The 22,125-nt window shown below is 40.8% G+C and overlaps 1 protein-coding gene across 1 annotated transcript in view; it reads right to left on the bottom strand.

Annotated features, from left to right (window-relative positions):
• Positions 1-209: 209 nt before the first annotated feature.
• Positions 210-22,125, bottom strand: part of PTCHD1 (patched domain containing 1) — a 389,276-nt gene continuing 367,360 nt past the window's right edge. The window contains exon 3 of the mRNA XM_073616506.1: positions 210-2,576. Coding sequence (XP_073472607.1) covers positions 922-2,576 — 1,655 coding nt within the window. The 3' untranslated portion in view covers positions 210-921. The remainder of the gene's footprint in view (positions 2,577-22,125) is intronic.

Genomic DNA, 22,125 nt, shown 5'->3' with positions numbered 1-22,125 from the left:
GCGGATTTATGTAGTAAAGGGATAAGCTAAGATCTATAAATCTACAAAAATGCTGGAATGTGTATGAGAACATTGAACTAACTCTTTATGAACAGCTGACCTTTGTAGGCGTTTGGACTCAGCAACAGTAACAGCCTTATGAGCAGCATTGAAATAACATTTCCTGCTTAACAATTAATACAAATTACTTTGAGAATGTTGCAGTCTCCTTTTGATTCTATTTATTGACTTTACTCTAAAAGAATATAAAACAGAGAGTTGAACAAAATGTGTCAAAGCGAGTTTCTTTTACAGTGTGTAAGCAATTGAAACCACTTGTTTATATGTGCTTGTGTTGGAAGTGAGAAAGAGAAAGAGAGAAAGAGCGAGAAAGGGAGGAAGGATGGATAAAGAGCTTGGGGACAAGCAATTAAGTTGTCCATCAAGTTAGATTACCCATTTGATAGAAAATAGCTGAAACTGGGCTTGTAGCTATAGGCCACCAGTTCCTTTATGAATCAGCTCCGGGGATTAGGGGAGGGAAACCATATAAAGAAAATGAGGATATAAGAGAGAAATATAAGTGGGGAAGGGAGAGAGAGAAGGCGCAACATAGAGAGTGGCTAGAGGAATGTGGTAGGATGTATACATGAGTGAGAGCTGGCACTGTTTTCCTAAACATATGAACGTTTGAACCAAATGAATAAACTGTTCTAAGATTATTCTAACATTTGGAATATTCTACCACCATATAACCAATGCCTAAACCGCTGTAATTCAGCTTTATGTTTATCTTTTCTTTGTACTGAGGCTAAAAGTTCTTTTTTTTTGGATCATCCATTGAATGGGTTGTATTGGATAATTGTGTCTCAAAGAAGTTCCATCAAAACATTCTCTTAGTAAGACCTAGGGTGAAACTTAGAAAATGCAAAAAACAAAAAATCAAACAGTTGTAATTTGGTCAACCACTCTAGTGCTGTCCAGGTCCACCATTTCAACACATTCTATCTCTTCACGGTTTTCCTGGGTTTTCTTTTCTTTCCTCTTCTTCTTTGAGGGTGGAACAAAAGTCAGCATAACTGGCAAAATTGCAAAGCAGTGAAAGAATGTGACAAATGCTATCAAAAACAAGCACCTGAACAGTGAACGGGTCAGATTTGAAGGCACAGCTGCGAGAGGGATCAGACCAACAATGTAACAGAGGTAGCTCTGTAAAATGGCTACCCCATGCAATTCTAACGAATTTTTCACCCACTTAGTCCTAGTAAATTCTTTACCCAAGATAAATGTTGATATTAGTGGTGCACAGTTGTCTATGGTGTAGTTAATCCCATAGATTAGGCAAAGTACAGATATGCAGTCTAACTCAACCTTCCATAATGTCATGAAACCGATTACTCCAAACGCTACAGAGGCCACGGTTAGTGTTATCCAAATATTGATGATAGAGCTGGCAACAAGAAATGATGAAAAAAACAGCAGGAACAAAGCACTTATACAGGAGTTTTGTAATGGAGCTCCAATTGAAGAAGCATATCGGTCCATGTAGACAAAAGATGGATTGAAGACAATGAATTTTACTTTGGACGTAAGAGAAAGTTTCCTTAAAGTTTCAAGAAGATCATAGAGTTCTTCCCTGTTTGTTTCCATGGTCTTTGCAATCAGAAACATCCTAGAGGCCACAACATCTACTTCGTTGTTGTATTTCTTGGGTATGATGATGTCTTCAGAAAAATATGCATACCTTGGGTTTTTCAGAAAAGAGTATCTCAATATGTCAGTGAAATTCTTTTTGGGTAATCCAGTAGATATATTAAGTTTTCTGAGATAGTTTAAGTAGCTCTCAAACCATGATATTCTTACAAATCCTTTTGTGTATTCTAGAACATCCTCCTGGACACTTGTATTCCAGTATTCTATAGATTCATAGATGTAGAAGCCAATAACTGGGCTGTAGTTACTGAAATACTTTTGCTGGATTGCAGTGTATGTTATGGTCCGTGTCTCAGTTGCAACTATGTTACTTAGGTCAGACCCTTCATTGACCTGCAAGTAGCCCATTAAGGCAAAGGAAATATAAACAAGGTAAAAGAGAACTACAAAAGGTTTTACATATGTATTTGTTATCCAGTCACAGTAATATCGTCTAAGGAAGCAAACCAAAAGATGACTTTCATAGGAGTTTGTTTCTTCAGACTCTGTTGTGTCTTCACTAAATCTTGCAGTCATAAGAAACCTGTACCACAATGATTTGACCTGTAGAATTTCAGGCTTTGGCACCTTCCTGCAAAAAATACTATGCTGGTAATTGTTTTCAATGTACCCAGTAAACACAAGGCTAGAGCCATAGAATGATATTATGTAGAGGTAGTTAAAGAAGATTGCTATACATGAATTGCGGCAAAATATCCTTGCAGCTTCGATGTTTGTGAAGGGACTGGCACCAATCCCAAAGGTAACTAGATACATGGCAGTGGTGAGAGAGAAGGAAATCATGGTGTCTGCATACACAACTGCTGTCCTTTCTTTTACATGTTGGTCTTCTCTAGTCTTCCTCCAAGATGACAGCATTTCAAATGTTCCATATAATCCATGACCTTGAAAGAAGAAGAACAACACAACGTTATAAGCTATCCTCCCAATATAACACTTTCTAGCAATATTTATTGCTTTAGATTACAGCCTGACCTCTAGACTACAGATTTAGCATTTTCTCCAATTTCCTGTGATTTACTCTGTTACTAATTTAATTTACAGGTTCCAAGACTTCTTCAGAACCAGCATATTGAATTTTTCACTTGATATTTTTTATTGCAGCTATGTATTTTTTTTTTTTCTGTCCACTAAAAGGAATGATGTTCAAAAGTCACCTTTTCAACGTCACACTTTAAGAAGGATGATCACACATTCGATAATGTCTGACTGAGCAGACCAAAATTCAAATTACACTATCTGCTTAGTTTCAAAGTTCTGTTATAGCAAGTTGAAAGGCCTGTGGCCAGGGTAAAGCAAGGGAGAGACAAAAATATCACTGTGAACAGACATTAAAACATACTTGCCTTGTTTTTTAAGTGTTCGGTGTTTTTTTTTTTTTTCTTTTACATAAAAAATTATTTAATTTGACACAAAAAAGTTAAGACCTCAGTTTTCCACATCACTATAAAATTGTTTTACGACCATTCTCACCTCTGTGACTCATCCCCCTCCCTCCCATTCTACAGTTCCCTTCTATACTGCTTATCTGACTAACTTATATTCATACTTTTTTTACCCCATGTGTGCATTTTTATCAGATTGTTGTCTTTGCAGATTTCTTCTTAACATTTTGCTAAGCTTTAATGTATCAGCTCTGCTTGGATCAAAAAGATGAAGGTACACCCAAAAATCGTGTCCTAAAAATGTAACTGTTAATGCAAACAAAAAGTATCATGGACAGTACTTAACTGTATTATAACAAGTGGACTAATATGGATACAATCACCTTAAGCATTCTATAAATACATTATAGAGCAAAAATTACATATTGAAAATAAACAGGATCCTTTAAAACAATGCCACATAGATAATATATAATACAGTTACCATGGGCTATTACATGTATAATATTTGTTTTTTGTGTAGAAAGAGGATTTAAAAAAGAAGTCAATTAACATTGTAGGTCAGTTAAATATGGGCTGGTTATGCTTCATGTAGTACAGCTAACCATTCATTTAGAAAGATGGCTTTAGTAAGATTCATAGGACAGTTCAGAATTTCTATCAGTTTTATAAGAACACATCATGTTTTTCACCGCACTTTGAAACAGCAAAAAATGCTCATGCTTCATATGTTTGCTTTTAAATACATAATTTACATGCAAGCCCCTACCTTTAGGTTACATTTTCTGTGCTAAATATCTGTAGTATCGAATTGCAGTATTGGAGAAAGATGAATAGATTATGTACCTCTGCACACTGACCACTGTGCCATACATCAGTGAATAGAAATTTGTGAAGGTGCAATTTTACAAATTCATTTGAAAGTACATATTAAATTAAACTATTAAATAAATACTGCTTTTCTCTGCATTATTTAATAATTAAGAGTAGGGGTGTTGAAAATAATCATATAAACCATGCATTGCGATTCAGTCTTAAAGGATTCTGCATTGATACAGAGAACAGCTGAATCGCGATTGCATCAATGACGTAATCTCAGCGTGCCCCTGCCAGAGTCCTCTCCTCCCTCCTCCTCTCCATGCCTAAAAGTGTATGTGTATGTCGCACAGAGCTGGATCTCCTGCTGTGACACTGGCCTTGGATCTGAAACTCCTGGTGGGCGATGGAAGTCGCCACTGCTTTAACAAAGTCCCACCTCCTAGACCAGCTCCTATGATATAAGGCACACTGATCCAATGCCAGGAAATCGAATCAGTGTCACGTGTATCATAAGAGCCGGTCCAGGAGGTGGGACTTTGCTGACAGCAGCCACCGGGCAATTCAAATCCAAGCTCCATGTGACAGTGGGAGCTCTGTGTGATCCAGGTACTGGTAGGCTGCATTGATGGGTGCTGATAGACTGCATTTGATGGGCACTGGTAGGCTGCATTTGATGGGCTCTGATAGGCTGCATTTAATGGGCATTTTTGAGGCTGCATTGATGGGCACTAATGAGGCTGCATTGATGGGCACTAGTGAGGCTGCATTGATGGGCACTGATGAGGCTGCACTGATGGGCACTGGTGAGGCTGCACTGATGGGCACTGATGAGGCTGCATTGATGGGAACTGATGGGGCTGCACTGATGGGGACTGATGAGGCTGCATTTATGGGCACTGATGAGGCTGCATTAATGGGCACTGGTAGGCTGCATTTAATGGGCACTGGTAAGCTGCGCTGATGGGCACTGGTAGGCTGCATTGATGGGCACTGATTGGCTGCATTTGATGGGAACTGATGAGGCTGCATTGATTGACACTGATTAGGCTGCACTGATGGGCACTGGTGAGACTACACTGATGGGCACTGATGAGGCTGCATTGATGGGAACTGATGAGACTGCATTAATGAGCACTGATAGACTGCAGTGATGGGAAGTGGCACTGATAAGGCTCAATTGATGGAGCTGCACTGATAGGCACTGATAGGTTGCATTTGATGGGCACTTGTGAGGCTGCATTGATGGGCACTGATAGGCTGCACTGATGGGCACTGATGGGGCTGCAGTGATGGGCATGGGTAAGGCTGCATTGATGGGCACTGATGCGGCTGCAATGATGGGCACTGATGGGGCTGCACTGATGGGCACTGAGGCTGCACTGATGGACACTGGTCAGGCTGCATTGATGGGCACTGATAAGGCTGCATTGATGGAGCTGCACTGATGGGCACTGATAGGCTGCATTGATTGCCACTGATGAGGCTGCACTGATGGCCATTGATGAGGCTGCACTAATGGCCACTGATGAGGCTGCACAGATGAGGCTGCACTGATATTGCTGCACTGATGGGCACATATAAGGCTGCACTGATGATAATGCACTGATGGGTTTTTGATGAAAACCATGGGCATTAACCGTGCTGCATCATGATGCATCATGGAATCAAATCGAGTACTTGACAGGATAATCATAATCGAATCGAATTGTGAGACCAGTTAAGATGCGCAGAAGACTGTAATCAAAATGAAAGTAGAAATAAGCAAATAATGCATTTCACTGGTGATTCACCTAATTAGCTCCCTTTTTAATTTTTAACCCCTTTAACACTGCCTCCTGGAGGCTTTTTAAATGGGCTTTAATGCCTGGGAGGTGGATACAGCTTCTGTATCATCTGACTGCTGTAATTAGCTCTCAAAGCTGTCACATGATCAGGTCCCACTGCCTTCTCTTTAAAAGTCGTGACTGAGAGCAGTCAGTGACAGCTTGATTAGTATGCTGGGAGTGCACAATGAGCTCGCTCTCAGCACAAAGCCTCTGGCTCTGTAGACACATATGTTTGGTGGCTACGCAATAAAGCTCACCCTCTTTTTTGCTGCATATATATATTACATGGACATCAACTGCTTCCTGAGGATGTCCATAGGACAAAACTCGTAGAGTGAGTGTGCTTGGTGTTGGAGCACGGCGTGAAGAATTAAAGTGTGGACCACACGGGTGCATATGAACTGTCAATATGGTGTATGAACTGGAATTTTTTTCATAATAGTTTTATGCACTGTCAATGAGGATACCATTGCACAAGACCACTGCACAGAGCAGGTAAGGTTTACAAATCACTTTAATAAATATCCACACACATTTTCTAGTGTATATTGTGTGGGGGTGGGTTTAGCTCTAAAGTGAGCAAGCATAAAGGCCAAATCATTCACCGTAATTTTTCTAGGGTTTCCACTCTAATTGTTTTTAATCAATAAATCAATAAATAAGAAATAACAGAAGTTATCCTCACACAGGGCCTAGGTCCAAAATAAGTCCAAACTGAAGATACATAGTTCAATTTCATTAAAAGAGAAGTAGGGACTGCATCTGTCTGCCGCCGGATATAACACTGAGAACTGAGCGATCCCTGAGCAGAGAGTTGGCGACTGTCAGTCACTGCTCTGTCCCCTCCTCCCTCACTGGAGCTCTGGGCTGTAGAGGGGGAGGGAGCAGCCAGCTCAGGCTATCAGCAGCTTGCTGGTACTGGTCCAGGCATGTGGGCAGATCCTAACTTCATTGTCTAAATCTTGCCCGAGCCTGCACCGGCTCTGTGACATCAGTTGACAGTGGGCTTCAGCCCACTGTCTGCTAAAAACAGGTCCAAAGCGAGCTTTGGCTGTGCTTCTCCTTTAACTTTACAGACAGGCTTCTCAACATGCATACACCACACTCAGACAATCACTTCCTATTATTAAAGCCAACTTACTGAAAATCTTTTCTGGAGTGGTCAGTGAACCCATTCCCACTCTCCCTAGCCAGGTTTCAGAACCCAAAACACAATAAACCTTATTTTTACCAAACATCATCAACCTTTGGAGCCTAAAAAAAAACACCACAGCCCTGGAATCAGATAGTGCTCTGACCACTGTCATAGTATACATCATATTAAATGTTTTTTTGTAAAATAAAGATCTTTATAGAAATAATATAAAATATATAAATCCTCTCGTTAAAGGCATTTAACCACTTCCGGACCGCCGCACGCCGATGTATGTCCAAACTTTGAAGGGGGATATCGTTGTTATAGCAGCTGCTAACTGCCATAACCCCGGTATCCCCATTTTCATGTGGCGGTCCGCTTTCTGATAAAAGTTGTCCCTGCAGCGGATTCGCCGCGATTACTTTTATCGGTGGCAGGAGAGGGGCCCCCTCCCACCGCAATCCGATGCCTTCCGCCACTTACCAGAGCCGTCGATAGCGCCGGAGGCGATTGCATCCATCTCCCTCTTGTGCCTGGAGATGAGTGAGGCTAATATGGCGCCCACTCATCTCCATGACACTGCTGGGTGGAAGCGACATCAAAACGTCACTTCCGCCCGCGCCTCTTAAAGGCATATTTTTTTCAATGTCATTTTTTTAAATGACTTTTTTTTTTAATTGCATTTTAGTGTAAATATGAGATCTGAGATCTTTTTGACCCCAGATCTCATATTTAAGAGGTCCTGTCATGCTTTTTTCTATTACAAGGGATGTTTACATTCCTTGTAATAGGAATAAAAGTGACACATTTTTTTTTTAAACAGTGTAAAAATAAATAAAATAATGTAAAATAAATAATTAAAAAAAAAAAAAATTAAAAACCCCCCGTCGCGACAAAGTCGCGCGCAGAAGCCAACGCATTCGCGAGTAGCGCCCGCATATGAAAACGGTGGTCAAACCACACATGTGAGGTATCGCCGCGACCGGTAGAGCGAGAGTAATAATTCTAGCCCTAGACCTCCTCTGTAATGCAAAACATGCAACCTGTAGAATTTTTTAAACATCGCCTATGGAGATTTTTGAGGGTAAAAGTTTGACGCCATTCCACGAGCGGGCGCAATTTTGAAGCGTGACATGTTGGATATCAATTTACTTGGCGTAAAATTATAGTTCACAATATAAAAAAAAATTGGGCTAACTTTACTGTTGTCTTATTTTTTTATTCAAAAAAGTGAATCTTTTCCAAAAAAAGTGCGCTTATAAGACCGCTGCGCAAATACGGTGCGAATAAAAGTATTGCAACGACCGCCATTTTATTTTCTAGGGTGTTAGAAAAAAAAACATATATAATGTTTGGGGGTTCTAAGTAATTTTCTAGCAAAAAAAACTGTTTTAAACATGTAAACACCTTAAATCCAAAACGAGGCTGGTCCATGAAAAAAACAAAAAAACAATGCACACAGTTAAAGCTTCTTCCTAAGGACTTTGAGATGGAAACACTCTGCTCCTAAATGACTACTTGCAAAATGATGCCTGATTGTGATGGAATTCAATTCACAAATTTTGTCTATTACTATAATAGTGCAGTGATGATTAGCATTACGCAGTATAAACCATTGTTGTACACTGAACTACCTTATTTACAGGTGAAAAGTGAATGCATAGCAGCCACCAAGAATATATCACATACATAGGTACAAAATATGTGACACACAACACAATGTATGGGTTGGGAAGTCATGAAAAGCTTATGCCGCGTACACACGGTCGGACTTTTCGTCTACAAAAGTCCAATGGACGCTGACGGACTAAAGCTGGCTGGTAATCCGATCGTGTGTGGGCTTCTCCGGACTTTCAACGTACTTTTTTAGCCTCAAATCCGACGGACTTTAGATTTGAAACATGCATCAAATCTTTACGTCGTAACTACGACGGACCCCGAAGTCCGCTCGTCTGTATGCTAGTCCGACGGACAAAAAAACGACGCATGCTCATAAGCAAAAACTAAACGGAAGCACTCGGTCTAGTAAAACTAGTGTTCGTATTGTAGGTAGCACATTCATCACGCTGCAAAATCTGTGATCGTTGAATGCAGCGCATTTTATTTCTTCTTTACGAATGCTCTAAAGAATGAAGGTGTTTTGCTGTTCATAATCAGAGTTCTCCCAAACTGATTTCTGGATTCTTTTTCTCTTTGATCTCATGAATGATATAGTATGCATTTTAAAAACAATGTTTCCATACTAATAATACTTTTTCCCCTTTTTTTTTTTTTTTTTAGGTTTGTAAAGTTACCACAAAGAACCCATTATTCTTTTTTTTTTTTATAGTGATTATTTTTTAGTTTTTAGATAAAGTTAACCCAAAGCACCGTTTTTGGTTATGTAAATTTTTTGATTTTCAAGACTTAGCACTTGAACATTATTAACATTAGTAATGTATTTTTGGTGTGTTTTTTCCAAACTCAATGAGATTGTTGTCCCTTGTTAATTTAACATTGTGTGTAAAATCAATGATTTAACCACTTGAGCCCCGGACCATTATGCTGCCTAAGGACCAGAGGTCTTTTTCCAATTTGGCACTGCGTCGCTTTAACTGCTAATTGCGCGGTTATGCAATGCTGTACCCAAACGAAATTTGCGTCCTTTTCTTCCCACAAATAGAGCTTTCTTTTGATGGTATTTGATCACTTCTGCAGTTTTTATTTTTTGCGCTATAAACGGAAAAAGACCGAAAATTTTGAAAAAAAATGATATTTTCTACTTTTTGTTATAAAAAAAATCCAATAAACTCAATTTTAGTCATACATTTAGGCCAAAATGTATTCGGCCACATGTCTTTGGTAAAAAAAATGTCAATAAGCGTATATTTATTGGTTTGCGCAAAAGTTATAGCGTCTACAAACTAGGGTACATTTTCTGGAATTTACACAGCTTTTAGTTTATGACTGCCTATGTCATTTCTTGAGGTGCTAAAATGGCAGGGCAGTACAAAACCCCCCCAAATGACCCCATTTTGGAAAGTAGACACCCCAAGGAAATTGCTGATAGGCATGTTGAACCCATTGAATATTTATTTTTTTTGTCCCAAGTGATTGAATAATGACAAAAAAAAAAAAAAAAAAAATATTTACAAAAAGTTGTCACTAAATGATATATTGCTCACACAGGCCATGGGCCTATGTGGAATTGCACCCCAAAATATATTCAGCTACTTCTCCTGAGTACGGGGATACCACATGTGTGGGACTTTTTGGGAGCCTAGCCGCGTATGGGACCCCGAAAACCAATCACCGCCTTCAGGATTTCTAAGGGTGTAACTTTTTGATTTCACTCTTCACTGCTATCACAGTTTCGGAGGCCATGGAATGCCCAGGTGGCACAACCCCCCCCCAAATGACCCCATTTTGGAAAGTAGACACCCCAAGCTATTTGCTGAGAGGCATATTGAGTCCATGGAATATTTTATATTTTGACACAAGTTGCGGGAAAGTGACACTTTTTTTTTTTTTTTTTTTTTTTTTGCACAAAGTTGTCACTAAATGATATATTGCTCACACAGGCCATGGGCCTATGTGGAATTGCACCCCAAAATACATTTAGCTGCTTCTCCTGAGTATGGGGATACCACATGTGTGGGACTTTTTGGGAGCCTAGCCGCGTACGGGGCCCCGAAAACCAATCACCGCCTTCAGCGTTTTTAAGGGCGTGAATTTTTGATTTTACTCTTCACTGCCTAACACCGTTTCGGAGGCCATGGAATGCCCAGGTGGCACAAACCCCCCCCAAATGACCCCATTTTGGAAAGTAGACACCCCAAGCTATTTGCTGAGAGGCATGGTGAGTATTTTGCAGCTCTCATTTGTTTTTGAAAATGAAGAAAGACAAGAAAAAACTTTTTTTTTTTTTCTTTTTTCAAATTTCAAAACTTTGTGACAAAAAGTGAGGTCTGCAAAATACTCACTATACCTCTCAGCAAATAGCTTGGGGTGTCTACTTTCCAAAATGGGGTCATTTGGGGGGGTTTTGTGCCACCTGGGCATTCCATGGCCTCCGAAACTGTGATAGGCAGTGAAGAGTGAAATCAAAAATTCACGCCCCTTAGAAAGCCTGAAGGCGGTGCTTGGTTTTCGGGGTCCCGTACACGGCTAGGCTCCCAAAAAGTCTCACACATATGGTATCCCCGTACTCAGGAGAAGCAGCAGAATGTATTTTGGGGTGTAATTTCACATATTCCCATGGCATGTTTGAGCAATATATCATTTAGTGACAACTTTGTGCAAAAAAAAAAAAAAAAAAAAAAAAATTTGTCTCTTTCCCGCAACTTGTGTCGCAATATAAAATATTCCATGGACTCGACATGCCTCTCAGCAAATAGCTTGGGGTGTCTACTTTCCAAAATGGGGTCATTTGGGGGGGTTTTGAACTGTCCTGGCATTTTATGCACAACATTTAGAAGCTTATGTCACACATCACCCACTCTTCTAACCACTTGAAGTCAAAGCCCTTTCTGACACTTATTTTTTACATGAAAAAGTTTTTTTTTTTTTGCAAGAAAATTACTTTGAACCCCCAAACATTATATATTTTTTTAAAGCAAATGCCCTACAGATTAAAATGGTGGGTGTTTCATTTTTTTTTTTCACACAGTATTTGCGCAGCGATTTTTCAAACGCATTTTTTGGGGAAAAAACACACTTTTTTAAATTTTAATGCACTAAAACACACTATATTGCCCAAATGTTTGATGAAATAAAAAAGATGATCTTAGACCGAGTACATGGATACCAAACATGACATGCTTTACAATTGCGCACAAACATGCAGTGGCAACAAAATAAATACATTTTTAAAAGCCTTTAAAAGCCTTTACAGGTTACCACTTTAGATCTACAGAGGAGGTCTACTGCAAAAATTACTGCCCTCGATCTGACCTTCGCGGCGATACCTCACATGCATGGTGCAATTGCTGTTTACGTTTGACGACAGACCGCCGCTTGCGTTCGCCTTAGCGCAAGAGCAGGGGGCGACAGGGGTGCTTTTTTTTTTTTTTTTTTTTTTTTCTTTATTATTTTTTTGCTTTTTTATCTTATTTTTAAACTGTTCCTTTCATTTTTTTTTTTTTTTTAATCATTTTTATTGTTATCTCGGGGAATGTAAATATCCCCTATGATAGCAATAGGTAGTGACAGGTACTCTTTTTTGAAAAAATTGGGGTCTATTAGACCCTAGATCTCTCCTCTGCCCTCAAAGCATCTGACCACACCAAGATCGGTGTGATAAAATGCTTCCCCAATTTCCCAATGGCGCTATTTACATCCGGCGAAATCTAAGTCATAAAATGCTCGTAGCTTCCGGTTTCTTAGGCCATAGAGATGTTTGGAGCCACTCTTGTCTCTGATCAGCTCTATGGTCAGCTGGCTGAATCACCGGCTGCATTCTCAGGTTCCCTGTTGAGACAGGAGAGCCAGAGAAAAACACGGAAGACGGTGGTGGGGGGGGGGGCATTCCCTCCCACGGCTTGTAAAGGCAGTCTAGAGGCTAATTAGCCGCTAGGATTGCTTTTACATGAAAGCCGACCGCTGGCTGAAAAGAATGATACCAAGATGATACCTAAACCTGCAGGCATCATTCTGGTATAACCACTCAAAGTTGTGAATGGCGTACCTGAAGACAAAAAAATGGTTAACAATAAAGCACAGTAAACAATAAAGTATAAATAATTACATACCTGAAAAACAAACATGATAAAACATAATAACAATAACAATAACAATAAAACACTGCAGAATAGAATACAGTAAAAAAAGAGCAGAACAATAGAGAGAGAGAATAGAGAGAGAGAACAATAAAACGACAACTATTTTTTTTTATTTTATATATATTTTTTTTTTTTTTACACTTTTTTTGTAACTAACTTTTATAACTGTAACCGGTTCCAGGTTCGGGTCTCTCAAAATGCGATGGCATCTTGGGAGACCCTGTGAAAGTGTGCCTAGTCTGTGCAATGCTGTACCCTACGCTAATACTCAACTAGTGTATGGTAGCGTTCAAAACATTCACCAATGCAAAGACCAGGATTGTCAGGACAGGAGGGACAATAATAGCGGGTGTCACGCCTATATCCGCGTTTGCTGCAGACACAACATCTTTTTGGGGGGGGTTCGTTGGGTAGGGGTACTCGGGAGCACATAAAAATGCCTCTCATGCAGCCGACTGCATTTCGTTGGGGGATGTGAATGGGGGAAGTACGGGCGCTGCAGAAGTGGTGGGTTCCCAATTAGGATTGGCGAATGCAGCAGGAAGGGCACTATGGGCACGACGGGCCTGTGTTTGTCTTTTTGGTGGCAGCGGGACACTACTTGTGCTTGTCACCTCACCAGCTTGAACTGCACTTATGGGACTCGCCACGTCACCAAGTGTTACTGCAGTGCTGGTTTGACTACGACCGGGGTGTACTAGGCCGCTGGTGCTTGCCAGTTCAATAAAAAGCTTCCAAAAAAACTGTTAGCGATCGCAGGGATCAGGCCTGACTCTGCGAACGCTGCAGTTATGCGTTTAGTGTTTTGTAAGTGACAGTGATCGATCGATACTGCACTTGGGTGGGCTGGACTGGGCCGGGCGGAGGGGCAAAACGCAGGTGCTAGCAGGTATCTGGGTTGATCCCGCTAACACTGCGTTTTTGGGAACCCTAAACTGCTGGGGACGCTAGTATAGATCTGATCTGATCGGATCAGATATTGATCCGTTCAGATACTATACCACTAAAGGAGGCGTATGCTGCGTGCGTGGGTGTTAGTGGTACTGGCGCTAACCTGACGCTGCCTGGGGCCGGTGCTTGCTAGTTCACCAAAATGCTACCAAAAAAACTGTTAGCGATCGCAGGGATCAGGCCTGACTCTGCGAACGCTGCAGTTATGCGTTTAGTGCCTTGTAAGTGTCAGTGATCGATCGATACTGCACTTGGGTGGGCTGGGCTGGGCCGGGCGGAGGGGCACAACGCAGGTGCTAGCAGGTATCTGGGCTGATCCCGCTAACACTGCGTTTTTGGGAACCCTAAACTGCTGGGGACGCTAGTATAGATCTGATCGGATCAGATATTGATCCGATCAGATACTATACCACTAAGGGAGGTGTACGGTGCGTGCGTGGGTGTTAGCGGTACTGGCGCTAACCTGACGCTGCCTGGTGCTTGCTTGCCAGTTCACCAAAATGCTACCAAAAAAACTGTTAGCGATCGCAGGGATCAGGCCTGACTCTGTGAACGCTGCAGTTATGCGTTTAGTGTTTTGTAAGTGACAGTGATCGATCGATACTGCACTTGGGTGGGCTGGGCGGAGGGGCAAAACGCAGGTGCTAGCGGGTATCTGGGCTGATCCCGCTAACACTGTGTTTTTGGGAACCCTAAACTGCTGGGGACGCTAGTATAGATCTGATTAGATCAGATATTGATCCGATCAGATACTATACCACTAAGGGAGGCGCATGCTGCGTGCGTGGGTGTTAGCGGTACTGGCGCTAATCTGACGCTGCCTGGGGCGACGCATATCACCGCCGGGCGATCAGGGGGCTAAACCTTTATTAGGTAATAAATGGCGGGTGCCCTGACACTATAAAAAATAAACGAACTAACCTGCGTCACCCGTAACGGTTATACGGTGATCAGTGGTGAAAGGGTTAACTAGGGGGCAATCAAGGGGTTAAAACATTTATTAGGTAGTATATGGGGGTCCCTGTCACTATAAAACGCTGACGGCGAACCTAAATATTTACCTCACTAACTAGCGTCACCAGCGACACTAATACAGCGATCAGAAAAATGATCGCTTAGCAACACTGGTGACAGGGGGTGATCAAGGGGTTAAAACTTTATTAGGGGGGGTTAGGGGGGTACCCTAGACCTAAAGGGGGGTAATACTAACTGTCCCAACACTGTAACTGTCACAAACTGACACTATGCAGTAATCAGAAAAAAAAAAAAAAAAAAAAAAAAAAAACCTGCTGGTGTCAGTTTGTGACAGGGGGGGGGGGTGATTGGGGGGGGGGGTCGGGGGGCGATCGGGGGGGGGATCGGGGTGTTTTGTATGCCTGGCATGTTCTACTGTGTGTGTGTGTGTTGTGCACTCACATTGATGTCTTCTCCCCTCGGCGCTGGAACGGAAAATACCGAGCCGAGGGGAGATGACATCATTTCCTTTGCTGCTGTTTAGCATACAGCAGCAAAGGAGTGTTCCCATTGGCCGGCGGCGATCGCGAGGGGGGGGCCACGAACGGATGGCCTCCCCCTCATCTCGGATCGCCGGGGAACAGAACGGGACCGCTTCGGGCACCGGGGGGGGGTCCGATCGGACCCCCCACCCGCGAGAGGCAAATCACGTACATGTACGTGATTTTGCCTGCCCGTGCCGCCTTGCCGACGTAAATCGGCGTTAGGCGGTCCTTAAGTGGTTAAAAGAAAACACATAAAGTCTTTTGCTAAACTCAAAAAAGATCCATTTATTCATGGTCAAAATAAAATAAAGAGGAAGTCAACGCTGGAAAAAGTCGGTGTACAAGAAAATTGGGATCTTGCGGAGTCCATATAAGAGGGAGCACAATCTGGTCCAAGAATCCCAGAGATCAACAGCACCAGCAGATGATCTAGATGTCCCCAGACTGTGGTCCTACAACAGCCTGCGTCTTCTGTCAGACCAGACTGAACCCAGGTCATCACTTTCTTCTCTTCCCTGCAGCCTTTCCTCCACGCTGCCCTGCAGCCTTCCCTGTAGCCTTCTTTTGAGGCTGTGGCTCTGGTGTTTCAGTTGTGGCAGGAGGAGGAGGAGGAGGAGGAGGAGGAGGAGGAGGGGGGGCTGCCTCATGTAGTTGGGTGTTTTGTGTTAGCGTGCCCTGCAGCCCCTTATGGATTGTTTCCCCAAATAGGCGCTCACAAATGAGGCGCTGCTCCCAATCCATCTGAAGAAGCCTGCTGGCTAAGTAGCAGCCATAGGATTCTTCCGCTTCGGGGGGGCTCCTTAAAAAACGGGTGGCCTCTTGCATGAGGCGCAGGGATGCGTCCTGTGTGACCATCCCCTTCCTGGCCCTTTTTTTGGGAAGGTGGAGGGGAGGCACTTGGGATTCGGTCAGGCTCCTACTGGGCCCAGCCACCTCACTTGGCCCAGCCACCTCACTGGGAGCAGCCACCTCACTGGGAGCAGCCACCTCACTGGGAGCAGCCACCTCCTGCCTGACACTGGGCCCAGCCTCCTCCAGGATGATGGTGAATCCGGCCTCCTCCAGGCTGTCCATGGGCCCGGTCTCCTCCTGCCTGCCACTTTCCCCACATTCCTCCTGGATGGACTCATCCTGTGTATAAAAAAAGGACAATAGTTTGAGTATATTTTTTTGGGTTCATCAATGACACACAGTTTGCTTCTCATGAATAGCAAATTCAATGTGAATACATCTCTTTAATAAAAGAGTCTAATCAGACACCCTAATTATTTCAAGCAGGTGCCAAACATATTTAGCCACTACTGTCAATTGATATGTATACACAATTTTGAGTGCAAAATTATTTTAGACAATTATAACATCCAGTTAACATCATTAATATTAGTACAGTAAATATTTGTTAAAATAATTTACCTGACTCCAGATGGTCATATCTGGTTCATCCAGGATGGAAGACCCAGCTTGCTCCTCATCAGCCTCTGCTGGGGTGGAGGGAAGGGTGGAGGGAAGGGTTGAAAGTGATGGCCTGGCTTCATTCTGGTCATCCAGAAAACGGAGTTGATTGTAGTACCACAGCCTGGGTACATAAACATCATCTGCTGATGCTCCTGATCTCCTTGATTCCTGGATCTTCTTATGCTCCCTCTTATACATGTTCCTCAAGACCCCAATTTTCTTGAGCAATGTCTCCATTGTTGCTTCCGGGATGGTCGCCTGGACAAAGGACAGAAGTCTCTCCAGCGTTGACTTCCTCACATGCTTTGCATAATACTGAGGGTGTTTCACCTCCCACAAATTCCTCATCTCTCGATATTTCGAAATAAAAGCTGTAAGGAACTCTGGATCCTTAAATAGGGGATTCATTATATCTGGAAAAGATGAAGACACAAGACAAAAAACACTTTTGTTATAGGTTTCTGCTAACCCCTCATCATCTTCTCCCTATGTAGGCCTCATCAATCTATCAAGCCATATAGGCCGCTTGCTACAAAGTAATGACCATAAAACCCAAAAAATATATATCTAAAATTACCTTCGTTTTGTAACGTCCTGGTCCACTATCACCTACCACAGAACGTACGTACGACACGTGCGCAAGGGCCCTCTTTACACACTACGCATGTGTGAAACTCCGCCTGCGTCGCCCGCCCCTGACGTTCGAAATTAACTCATGTTCTCCGCCCCCTAATTCGACGCACAGAACGTACGTACGACACGTGCGCAAGGCCCCTCTTTATACACTACGCATGTGTGAAACTCCGCCTGCGTCGCCCGCCCCTGACGTTCGAAATAAACTCATGTTCTCCGCCCCCTAATTCGACGCACAGAACGTACGTACGACACGTGCGCAAGGCCCCTCTTTATACACTACGCATGTGTGAAACTCCGCCTGCGTCGCCCGCCCCTGACGTTCGATTTTAACTCATGTTCTCCGCCCATTTTTTGTTACGGCGCGTAGTGGAGTAAATAATGGCGGAGACACCTGATATGTTGACGACCTCAGGTAGTGGAGACAGCCCGGAGGCTGGAACGTCAACAAAATCTATGAGGCCTAGATTTAAGGCCTCTAATATGAGTTTTAAAGAGATGGTGGAGATGGTGGCCATTCTTCACAAAGACGACTATGATGGGAAGTATGGGCCGTACGCACGGCCAAATTTGCGCAAGGCCAAAATAATGGCGAAGGTCGTGGACACTTTGCAGGCATCTTTTGGGGTCCAGCGCTCCAGAGATCAACTGAGAAAAAGATGGTCTGACCTGAAACTCAGGGAGCCGGATCAATACCGACGTATCCGGAAAGTTCTTAAAAAAAGTAAGTACTTGTCGTGTTTTTCTCTTGTGTTTATTACCTTGTATACTGCTCCATGTGCTTTTCCTTCCTATACGATTTTTTGTTCATCGTTTTAAACGATCTTTTAATAAACCTCGTTACATATCTATAGATAGATCTATCTATATATATAAAGATATATATATATATATATATATATATCTATATATATATATAGATATATCTATATATAGATATATAGATATATCTATATATATATAGATATATAGATATAGATATATATATATAGATATAGATATAGATATATAGATATAGATATATATATATATATCTATATATCTATATAGATATATAGATATAGATATATAGATATAGATATATATATATATATAGATATATATCTATATAGATATATCTATATAGATATATAGATATATAGATATATAGATATATATATATAGATATATATAGATATAGATATATATATAGATATAGAGAGAGAGAGAGAGAGAGAGAGAAATATATAGAGAGAGAGAAATATAGAGATAGGTAGATAGATAGATATAGAAATGTAAAACATTCTTTTTGAATATTTTAAGTTATCTTTTTTTTTTTTCTTTACATTTAGTTAGATATTTATAGATTTTGTTCCAGATATAGAGAGAGAGAGATCAAAAGATTATTAACTATATTTTGAGATATTGATATCTAGATATCTATCTATCCGATATGTCTTTATAATTTTAAATATTGAGGTAAAATAGGAACTCTACACAAACCACTTCACTACAAATGTTGGAAAATTACTATGTACTAAAATATCTGTGTGCTAAGTAGATTAATAATTTTTTGTTTCACATAGGGGAAAAATCACTCAGCCAACAAGAAGACAGTCCACCCCAAGCCAAACATGATTGGGAAATCAGCCCAAGTCCCACTGAGGATGTGGAGGAAGGAGAGGTGGGCGACATGGGCACCCCACCAGGTGAGTGTCTGACACACCAGCTTACGTTAATCTATGCATGGCTGCCTTTTGTTTAATGTAATTTGTCTACTCTATTTTAGGGGATCTGGTTGTGCTTGATTCAAGCAACAGCACCACCCCCGAGGATGTGGAGGAATTATGCTACATGGGCACCCCACCAGGTCAGTGTCTGAGACAACAGCTTTATTATGGTAAGGTAAACTATGTATGTGTGCATATTTCTAAAGACAATTTTTGGTTTCATTCCACTTTAGGTACAACAAGAAGTGACTATTTCACCTCAGAAAGTGCCCAAAGGCTAATTGGTCAAATAATGGCCTGGAATAAGGACATCGATGAAATGCGTAATCGGCTGGATCGTATGCAGCAGGAAATGAAGGACATGATTGATGTTTTGGGTCGAATCTAAATGCCCTTTTTGAAACCCCAAAACATCAATCATGTCCTTCATTTCCTGTTTTGCTGACCCCATTCTGGGCCTTCTCTTTCTTTTTTTGGCTGAACAGAAATGGCTGTTTAACCTAATTTAAAAAAGGAGGGCTGTTTCTCGTAAATACCTAAAAAATCCACAAAAAAATAAAACTTGATTTTCTCAAAAACCCCAAAAAAAAAAAAAAATTGATTTTAAAAAAACCAAAAAAATAAAAAAAACTTGATTTTAAAAAACACAAAAAAAAAAAAAAACTTGATTTTAAAAAAACTAAAAAAATCACAAAACTTGATTTTCAAAAAAACAAAAAAAAATAAAAAAAATTTGATTTTAAAAAACCAAAAAAAACTAACAAAACTTGATTTTCAAAAAAAAACAAAAAAAAAAAAAAACTTGATTTTCAAAAACCAAAAAAAAAAAAAAATAATTGATTTTAAAAAAACTAAAAAAATCACAAAACTTGATTTTCAAAAAAACAAAAAAAATAAAAAAAAATTGATTTTAAAAAACCAAAAAAAACTAACAAAACTTGATTTAAAAAAAAAAACAAAAAAAAAAAAAACTTGATTTTCAAAAACCAAAAAAAAAAAAAAATAATTGATTTTAAAAAAACTAAAAAAATCACAAAACTTGATTTTCAAAAAAACAAAAAAAATAAAAAAAAATTGATTTTAAAAAACCAAAAAAAACTAACAAAACTTGATTTTCAAAAAAAAACAAAAAAAAAAAAAACTTGATTTTCAAAAACCAAAAAAATAAAACTTGATTTTAAAAAAAACAAAAAACTAACAAAACTTGATTTTCAAAAAAACAAAAAAAAAAAAAAAAAAAAAAAAAAAAGCCTGTTTGCGAAAATCAAAAAGCCAAAAATATTTTTTTGTGGATTAGGTAGAAATATTTAAATATAATTATATTTTTCTACATTATTAAGATATCATTATATTTTTGTCTATAAACATTTTATACTAAATGCAGAACTGAATGCATAACAACCATTAATAAAAACATCTCCTTATAGGAATTAAATAAATGTGTGGTTTGTTATTTCAAGGCTCAGTATCAGTTTGGTTATAATTGTAAAAAAGTTGTTTACAGTGGCAATGGAGCTTATTTAGACATTTAAAATTAAAATACAGTTGGCACTACAACTGCTCGACCATAACCTAGGAGACAGCCCAAAAGAAAGGCAAGCAATAAATATAATGCAAGATTTCATCAATATTTTTTTTATTGTAAAAAATTATATATCCTGGCCCATTGCAATGGCCCCCCTACCCATAAAATAATTAACATATTGCTGTCTAACTTGACGGGCACTTTGGGGGGCCAAGCCAGTATGGAAAGTATCCAGGCCCATAAGGTTGGCATCTATTTGTCCGGCCTCAGGCCCAACTGTGCCTATATAATTCGGAGAATGTTTGTTTAAAAAGTTGTGCAGAATGCAGCACGATAAAATGATAAAATTAAGTTTGTATTCCGCCAAATTAATGGCTGTTTGAAACAGGCGGAACCGGCTGGCCAGAATTCCAAACGCATTCTCAACCACTCTTCTAGCTCTGGCCAGCCGGAAATTAAAAACCCTCCTCTCCGGCGTGAGGGTTCTTTGGGGGAATGGCCTCATGAGGTGCTTGCTGAGAGCGAAGGCTTCATCGGCAATGAAGACAAAGGGGAGTCCTTTCACGTTATCCGCATCAGGTGGCAATCCCAGGCCACCACTCTGGAGACGCTGGCAGAACTCCGTCTGGGCAAATACTCCTCCATCCGACATCCGGCCATTCTTCCCCACGTCCACATATAAAAAATCATAGTGTGCCGACACCACCGCCATTAAAACAATACTGTGGAACCCCTTATAATTAAAATAGTATGACCCCGAATGGGGTGGTGGCACAATGTGGACATGTTTCCCATCTATAGCCCCTCCACAATTGGGAAAGTCCCAACGGCTGGCAAAATGGGATGCCACAGTCTGCCATTCCTGTGGCGTTGAAGGAAACTGGGGAATCAAACAAGAAAACCAAAATCAATTAATTTGGAAGCTAACATTGCAAGAAAATTAGACAATTAAAAACATTATTCCCCAGCATCAGTATAACATTCAATAATTTAATTCTTCTGGAATAACTAATATGGAAAGGCACACTTATCAGATTGCTCACCCCCTCTGATGGAACATTGATTACATTTTAGGGGGTTGTGAAATCCCTAAAAAAGATTACTTTTAGGACACGCAGGAATTTAGGGACTAAAAAGGCTACAAGACTGCAGTCGTCGCACTCTGCAGGTGCAGTTGCTAACCAGCTTACAGTAAATGAGGTAATGTAAAAAGGCATTCATGTTGCAAGGAGTACACAATCACATGCAAGGGCAATTAATGAAAACACTTTGAGGCTTGCATATGATTTGATGATGGAAATCAGCAGAGCTTCTGCTCATTTACTAAAGCACTGGAACAAATGCACTTGTAGAGTGCACATGCATTTTGCAAACTGCAACATATATTTGCTTTAGACAAATCAACACCACAGAACATTCAAGCAAATTTTTACGAGGGTGGGGGGGGGGGGGTTGTGAAATCTAGATAATTGCTAATTAGCAGCACACTATTTGGAGTGAGTTTAGGTGGGGGTGGGTGGGGGGGTTGGGAAATCTAGATAATTGCTAATTAGCAGCACAATATTTGGAGTGAGTTTAGGTGGGGGTGGGTGGGGGGGTTGGGAAATCTAGATAATTGCTAATTAGCAGCACACTATTTGGAGTGAGTTTAGGTGGGGGTGGGTGGGGGGGTTGGGAAATCTAGATAATTGATAATTAGCAGCACACTATTTGGAGTGAGTTTAGGTGGGGGGGGGT

This window comes from Aquarana catesbeiana, linkage group LG02 (assembly GCF_042186555.1).
Source record: "Aquarana catesbeiana isolate 2022-GZ linkage group LG02, ASM4218655v1, whole genome shotgun sequence".
Classification (NCBI taxonomy): Eukaryota; Metazoa; Chordata; class Amphibia; order Anura; family Ranidae; genus Aquarana; species Aquarana catesbeiana.
Note: the sequence above shows the minus strand (reverse complement) of the source record. Positions and strands in the feature narration are given on the sequence as shown.